Source organism: Peromyscus leucopus, chromosome 1 (assembly GCF_004664715.2).
Source record: "Peromyscus leucopus breed LL Stock chromosome 1, UCI_PerLeu_2.1, whole genome shotgun sequence".
NCBI classification, from domain to species: domain Eukaryota; kingdom Metazoa; phylum Chordata; class Mammalia; order Rodentia; family Cricetidae; genus Peromyscus; species Peromyscus leucopus.
In genome coordinates, this window is record NC_051063.1 from 192,488,005 (window position 1) to 192,496,935 (window position 8,931).

General features: G+C 36.4%; 1 protein-coding gene across 1 annotated transcript; it reads right to left on the minus strand.

The window, feature by feature from the left end:
- Positions 1–5,991: 5,991 nt before the first annotated feature.
- LOC114686098 (vomeronasal type-1 receptor 4-like) lies at positions 5,992–6,912 on the minus strand. Its single transcript, XM_028860730.1, has one exon. The coding sequence runs from the start codon at positions 6,910–6,912 to the stop codon at positions 5,992–5,994; it is 921 nt and encodes a 306-aa protein (XP_028716563.1).
- Between the last annotated feature and the right edge of the window lie 2,019 nt (positions 6,913–8,931).

Consider the following 8,931-nt stretch of genomic DNA (forward strand, 5'->3'; position numbering starts at 1 on the left):
GGACCACCGGAGAATGTTATGCACAATGGTGTGGAACTCAAAATGAAAGAAGGGTTCTATTCCCTTTATCTGGTGACTCTTAGAAATTCAAATGACCCACAACCCCTTACTGGAGCTCAGATTTTCTAGTCTATGCTACACACTCCATTGTGCCATGTTTCTTCTGATATCCTGGTTTTCTCTATTCAAATGACCTCACTCCTGATTCCCTTCCTCTTTAATCTTGAAAACTCCATGAACCATCAGTATCTCCCACTCCCCTGCCTTATATTTGCACCCAATTGAACTGTCTCAACAAATTTCCTGTGTTCTCTTATCTTAAAAAGTTGGGGAACAATGGTGGTTACATTTTAAGCATTTTCAAATCCCCATGAGTATAATGTGTGATCCTGTTCTTTATCCTTTCTCTTCACCATGGATTCATAATCTCTTTCATTTCTCCTGGACTCTTTTGTCATCTTCATGTCTAATCTAGTCCTCCTTTTACATCCTGTTCTTTACTTTCATGTTCTTCAATCCCATTTTATCTTGACTCAAAAATACATATTTTTTTTTTCACTAACACGATTTGAAAACTTGTGTTTAGAACATGAGTCCTCAGGCACATGATACTATTTGGAATGCTGTGGAAACTTTCAGAGTCATGACATAACTACAGGAAGAGGCCAGTAAGGGGGGTGAGATTACTGCAGAAAACCACGTTTCTTAATACCTGGTGACTTTGCTGAGCTATTCCAATAATCTTGAATTAGTGTCTTGGAAGTTTGTCATCACTTGACTTTCACATTCTCAACTACATTGAAAATCTCCAGGAACTCTTAAGCCATTGCTTCTGCTATTACAGATGTTTCTGCTATGTCTGGATGCTCTAGGTACTCTTGTGTTCTGGAGTCAACATGCTTAGCTTGTTCTATTCATGGTAAGCAGAACATATAGATGGAGGACACACACACACACACACACACAACCACAAACTTTGTTGGGATCATCAATGTGAAGAGAATGCTCACGTGGCTATGAAAGGAGTTTGTGCTAATCAGAAATTGTAATTCCACCATCCACAGTCCTACATACACCTTTCTTTTCTGATACATCCACCACCAGTAATAAGAATACATAGGATCCAATCACAAGTCACCTCTATTTGTAAAGGTTCTCCAGAGTCACAGAAATTTTAGAATGAACAGCTTTATATTTATTTTGTGTATGTGTGTGTGTGTGTGTGTGTGTGTGTGTGTAGAGAGAGAGAGAGAGAGAGAGAGAGAGAGACAGAGACAGAGACAGAGAGACAGAGACAGAGAGCAGAGAGAGAATGGGTTTATTGGAATAATTTACCAGCTATGGTCCAGCTCTTGTAACAATGACTGGCTAAGAATGAAAATTCTAAGGTTGCAATTGTTGCTCACACTTCATGGCTAGATGTCTTAGCTCTACTTCAGTATACATGGAAATTCCAAAATTTAAACTTTATTGCCAGTGAAGTAATTGACTGGCTAGCAAGGCTAGAGCAAACAGGCACAGAGCAAAAGCTTCCTTTTTTCCTTGTCCTTCTATAGTCTTTCAGTAGAAGTCATGGCACATAAAAGATCTAGAATAAAAATCTGCATTCAAAGTGTATCATCCTACCCCAAAGACCCAGAAAAGAGGTAGATCTTCTACTATCAACTATATCAACTTCTATATCAACTATACCCATGATTTCAAATGATGTTTCACCCAAATATTTCATTATGGTCGACCATTTCCATAGTGGGAGACCATTGTGCCCAATGTATCTGTGATTACCTGCAGTTACTCTATGCACAGATACTAAGACCATTCTCCTAATTTCCTCATATATTTCTTGTGTACAGATCATGATTTATCCCCTTTACTATATGTACCATTTGCTTTCCTCATTTTGAATGTTTTTCAAAATTTATTCTAATATTAATTCCTCTGAATTTCAAGGAAGCATGAGATAATTTTTTGTTAAAGGTGTGCTAAGGCTTTTTTAAATTTAGTTGTATTATTTTTAATTCATTTTTATAGAATTCACACATGAGTACTCTATGCACACAATTACCATCCTTCTCATTCCCTAGCCAACTTATCCTTTGATCCCAAAATCCCATGTCAAATTTATAGCCAGTTATTCCTTAATTACTATTGTGTATATTACATAAACTCACATATATGCATATATACATACAGCATACTAACTCTACTTATGGAGGCTCAAATGTCTGCTATGGGAGGTCCTATATGCTGTGAATATGTTGCTATGATTGATTGATAAATAAAATGCTGAATGGCCAGTAGCCAGGCAGAAAATATAGGCAGGACAAAGAGAAAGGAGGATTTTGGGAAGTCAAAGGCTGAGGCAGAGAGACGCTGCCAACCGCCACAAGGAGAAGCATTATGTAAGATACCAGTAAGCCATGAGCCATGTGGCAAGGTATAGATCTATAGAAACGGGTTAATTTAAGATATAAGAGCTAGATAACAAGAAGCCTGCCACAGCCATACAGTTTATAAGTAATATAAGCATCTGAGTGATTATTTTATAAGTAGGCTGCAGGACTGTGTATGCTTGGTGGGACCCAGACAGAAACTCTCCAGTTACAAATGTCTCTTTGTTTCTGTCTGTCTTGGGGTTGTAGATCACGATGTGATCTCCTAGCTCATTTTTCACTACACTATCATGGAGTTTGAAGTCATAACCATATTTAATGCTTCTGTGGTAGGTGGCCTTGATCATGCTTTATTATTACAGTAACAGAAAATCACTAATACAGAGACTGTAGCAGGGGACAGGTATGACAACATTTAAACACCTGAGGTAAAGACTAGAGGAACAGCAACAGCATTGTTTTAAAGGGAAGTTATGGATGAAGGGAAGTTTTTGTCATTGCTCCATGAACGAGCAGTTGTGATAGAGCAAGGCCTATTATGGGAAAATTTTGTAGCTATCCTATCAATCATCTTGGCAGTGGTCTTTTTAAGATGTCTGTAAAGTATTCAAAACATCTAGGATATCACAGCAACATCCCTCCCCACTGACAAGGATTCTGTATCAGCGGCAGATCCTGATCAAGATAAATAGAAGAGGATAATAGCCAAAAACTCTTAAACATTCAAGTTCCCTAGGACCTTAGGTTAGTTGAAGCAAAACTATTCACTACAGTTGCTTACCATACACATCTCTCAATAACATAAACCATCATTTACCAGTGTTCAACTATTCCTCTAAACCCTAAGCATAGTCAATTCTTCATATATGCCTCTACATTTCTAGTTTCCCATTCTTCATACCTTGGAATTTAACCCATGCTTTAACTGACTTTTTAACCATTTTGCCAAAATGACTGGGATTGGGATGAGAGGAATTATTCCTTTTGTGGATGTGCCTCCCTACATTAGAGTTTTTATAGCTTTTGGTACCTTTCCATTCACTTCATTGCCCATTTTAACCTAAAACATGTTGAATTCTTGGATACATGTAATAAGCTTCTTCTCTTTATAGCATTTTCTCTTTTGCCTTGCAAACTCCTACATAATGGTTCAGACACTGCACATCACCCAAAGCCTACTTTTTCCTTTTTCTCTGAGCCACCTTCTCATTCTGACTGTTCAGAGCTACCCTGTGTCACTACTATCAACACCCAATTGTGTAGTTATAAATGACTCTTCAAAAGAACCAGTGTCTTAGTCAGTGTTCCATTTCTGTTAAAAGGTTCCATAACTAATGCAACTCTTACAAATGAAAGCATGTAGTTAGAGGCTGGCTTACAGTTTCAGAGGCTTAGACCATAATCATCATGATAGATGGCATGAAAAGTTGTAGGCATGAAGCTGGGTAAGCAGGTGAGACCTGAATCCTGATCTACAAGCAGAAAGACAGCCTGGGCTGGGCATGGATTTTAAAAGATAAAACCCAACCCAGTGAAACATTTCCTCCAATAAGGCCATGGCTCCAGATCATTCTAATTCTTTCAAATTGTACCACCTATGTTGAGGAAGCATTCAAATATATGAGCCCATGGGACCCATTCTTAATCAAACTGCCACACCCTGTTAATAGAAATATTTACACAAAGTACATTCTGGTTAGGGCAAATAGAGAAAAAGAGAATTGTTTTAACCAAGCTACCTGTGGAATTAGAAAAATGTATCTGGATATATACCTTGAGGGACTTTATGGTCATTCCTAGTCCCTGAAGGACTATTAGGACTGATCTTTAACTGAAAAGAGATTGCTTTCTATGACACCACAGAGAAGTTGGGGTGAGAAGGCTCTTAACACAGCAGAGCTAACTACTGGCTGTGGCTTCCATTGGCTCCTCAGCTGGAGAAAGTTCTGGATCCCTACCCAGGTTCTAAACCTGGATCCTGGCAGCATATGCCAGTGCATATCACTCAGACCATATTACAGTCATGTAGGAAATGTGGTAAGTTACTTGTGATATCTCCTTCTGCATGGAACATTCTAGACATAATTGATAGTTACAGAACATTCATGTTGTTAGGTCATTTTCATCCTTCTGTTTTGTTACCAATTGCATGTGCTTTAATCACACATATCTAGTTTACATAATGTCTTATAGGTACTATGTGGGAATAGTAAAAATTGTAGTATATACAAGGTTCTACTATCCTTGGCCTCACTGAGCTATTATGATTTTTGGATATGTTTGTCCTGAAGATGAGGGTCTATGAAATTTTTCTACCCCATAAAATAATCAAAAATTACATCCCTTAGAGATCTGATTGACTACTTTTATATTTGGCTTCATTTTTTAAATAGATGTTTTATTATCACTTAGAAGAGACTCCATTTTTAAACAAATATATTCTACTCAAAAAAACAACTATAAACATTGTCTATATTAAACACTGACTGTCTTTCTTTTATCATTGCATCTTCATATCCTTGAGGTGTTGGAAGTCAATAGGATTTGATTTAAAGAACCAAACCATTTCTTTCTTTCTTTTTACAGTATCACAACTATTGTGATAATCGAAATATTCTGCACTATGGTACAAATTAACTGATTGTATTAAGGAGAGACTCACTCCAAAGATATACAATGACTATCACCAAGAAAGAAATAAGTCCCAATATCTAGTAGACTGAGGATTTATTGAATCATGTTATTTGGAATCACAGCTGTCATTATTTTTCATACTTATTGAACAGTTGATATTTTTTTTAAACCTTTAACACAACTTGACTGAAATCCATAAAATTCTTATAAGCGAAAGAGAAGCATTGACTATTTGTGGAAGAGCTCACAGTAAAAACAATTCTGAAGAGAATTGTTCCTTTTCCTTACAATTTCCCATTGTAAACTGTGAAGAGGGTAAAGTGGACACATGCAGTAGAGGATATTTACCACTGAACTCCAGGAGAAAAACAATCATATAAAGATAATGTCTGAGAAAAATAACCCTTGACTTGTGAAGAGATGTGAACTTTATTTTCTTTATTACTAAAAATGTTTTTCCTTAAATCCAGAGATTGATATGCTGTCTTACAATGATCTTTCTGACACAATTACAATGAAGTGAGTAGACAGAGGAAACTGTTTATAGGTAATAACATGCCAGATATTCAATTAAATTTATTGGTATCAGCTTGTACCAATATACAACACTGCACTTGCTCTGACAAAAGTCTGTAATGCATATATTACTCTGTCACTCAATTTCTGGAAATTTACATTGTGTGACTGAGTTCTAACTCATTTAATTTGCTCAAGCAACAGAGCTTATGATTTATATCAATTGAGCACAGTTTATCCATGAGAAGTGAATAGGTTTCATTCACTTCTGATATGATTGCACAGGTACCAGAATAAACAAGATGAAGCCCAAACACATATTACAATTTACCGTGGAATGACAAGTGGATTATGCATTAATTTATATGTTTAATTTTGAAGGAGGTTAATGAATAATTAATTAGATACTGTATAAAAAAGCTATCAAATCCTTGTACCTATGATACAATTATGGGATATTTTGATTTCTCATGCAGAAAAAGAGAAATTTATATACAAAGGAGTTATGATTCACAATAAAGGGACCTATTGTGGGAAAGCACATAGAAATGATGGCTGTGATGTTCATTAGCAACCACCCATTATTATAAACAAGAGCATTCCAACCCTGTAAGATGGAGGAGAGGGCATAAAAGCCTAGAAAAGTGAACACCAGGACCAGGATGCTTTGGGTGGCTCTGGACTCAGGGGATGCACTGATGGAAACATGAGTGCTATGGATGTGTTGAACCCGTTGCTTGTGCCTGTAGAGAATGACAACCATGAATCCACCAGTCCAGGCAATGATCACAGAAAGCAAAACTTCAGGGATTACACAGAAAGCTATATACAATGAGCCTGTGAATTCATTAAGACCTATAGTGGAGCAATATTTCAAATCTCTTTTGCGTGTCAGGTTTTTGCTGTTCCCTTTGATAGAAAGATACAGAGGGAAAATCATATTAATAGCCATGAACAAGACCCAGCAGAGGAAAATGGAGAGTCCAATGTACTTTGGAGCTTTGACTTTCAGATCCTTCAAACAGGAGTCACTAGGGCTGATGGTGATGGCCTGAAAAATAGTCAAGAGACAGGTGGTGCCAATGGACATGTTTCTGCCAAGTCTTTGAATATACAAAAGAAGTTTGCAGCCAAAATCACTGATAAGCCATCTCACACCAAAAACCTGTATTGTCGTTATCACTCCTTTAGAAACAATGATCAAGGAGTTGGCTGTGAACAGGTGTGTAAGAATCAAATTCTTTGTCCTTAATGTCTGTTGAATGTAGTAATGGATGAGGTAGTAGGAAAGAAGAGAGAAATTTCCCAGAATTCCAACTGTGCTCTGAAGTAAGAACACTATTCCTATTGCCAAATCCTCGAGGTTCATTCTGTCATTTAGCACCTCTTAATTCTATGAATTATGGAAAAAATCACCTGGTGAAACAAAATTATTAATTGAAATTTCTATAGCAATGATATGGGTGTGCCAGTATTACTTTTGCTTAAGATTGCATAGCTAGTATTTGCAACGCACCAAGTCATTGTATTTAGTAAAATTTAGCTTTGCAAAAATAATAACTCTTTGTAGGAATGCTGATGTATTCAAGTGAACACAATCATTAAAGAATAAATAGGGTAAGAATGTTATAGCTTTCTTTGGATCTAATGTCTGGATCATGATGCCATAGAAGAAATATAAAATAGGAATCAGTAGTTTCTTGTCAATATTCGCATAAGCAGGTATCTTACAGAATGGAAACAGTGATCGCATTTTAGCCAATGTTTTGGAATCTGGAAATCTGTATGTTACTGAAAAATAATAAAAATTTACATGACAATCTATGGCTTTTCATTGAACATTTCTAATCAATTCATAAAAGTTAACATCTAATTTTTGATTCTCCCACAGTTTCTTTAAGAGTGCTCAGTTTCAGCTGATACTCACATAGTGATGTTCTCTGCAGCAGTGTAAGTGAAAGATAAAGGAATTCACAAAACCCATGTGCAGTGAAATAGAAATAAAATAGAAAAAATAGGAGCTTTTACATTTTGAGCACAATTAGGCAAAGCACAACACATTTCAGCAGTTATCTTTTATCTAAAGGGTAACATAGATATAAACTCTTCTATGCATTATCCTAAATCACCCAGTAATACAGCATTACCCTATTATCAGTGACACAGTTTTGGATTGCACAAGGATAAATGACAATTTCATATATCTACTTTTTTGTGGACGACTTTAGTGTTTCACTGTATAATGTATGCTGGTCTGAAACTTTCAGCAAATATCCAAAGAAGCTTCTTGATTCCTGGGTTTGTCCTACACCAATTTTTTTTTTGTTTTATTGGTCTATATTGAGTTTCATTTGTGATTTCCAATGAGAAGGCCATTTACATGTTCTATGTGTATTTTGGTGGGTTTCTTTTGTTAATGTTGCTAGAATACCACCCATCATAAAAAACAATAAGAACTGTTGGAAGGGTTGTTGAGATGTGATTGGTATGAAATGGGAGTCTCTTCTGGACATATATCATATAACCACAGGCACATATCATGACATAACCATGAAAGATCCATGGATGTACATGTGATGAAAATTGTGAGTTCATTATGATGCTCATTAGAATGCTACCCAGAGCCTTTGTTATACTAATTTGTTGGTAGCACAAAGCCCTTGAATGGACACATCTCCAGAGAAACCAAGAATGTTAAGTTTGCAGGACTGTCTTTTTTAATGGAAAAGATGAAAAGGTGTAAAACTTGTTCTTTCCTTCCAGAAAGCTGGGGATTGGAAGTGATTAATAACCTCATAATCTACATTATCTATTGAGCCAGACCTGGTCAACCTCTTACAATCAAGACCAGAGATGCCTAATAGTCTAAATGACACTTAAATTATCTGTATAGCCAGAGGCTTCTCCAAGCTCCCACAACAAGCACCAAGAGGTGCCAAATAGCGCAAATGACCTCTATGCTACCTTTATGACTGACACCAAACCAGAATCTTCCTTAGGCCCTTAAGCTAATATGGGTAGAATTTCTCCATAACCGATATTCTTGGAGGAAATAGCATGTATCCTGAGTTGAGTTTTAATCTAATTAAGCTTCCTTGTGCATAAGGCATTTCAGTTCATAAGGAAATGTCTTTCTGAATCATATTGTATTGAAACACACTCAAAATAAACCACCTGGCCTCACACTACCCAAAGATTATGAAGTAAACCTGAATTGAAATTTTATTCTCACCTCCCTGCATACCGCAGCTGGCCTTGATGCATGAAGACACTCGTTCACTTACTGTCCTTTATAAATTTTATGATGTTTGATAATGAAATCAAACTAGGAAGGATATTCACCAAAGTACAAAGTTGTACCAAGTACATTTAAAAACTCAGTATGTTT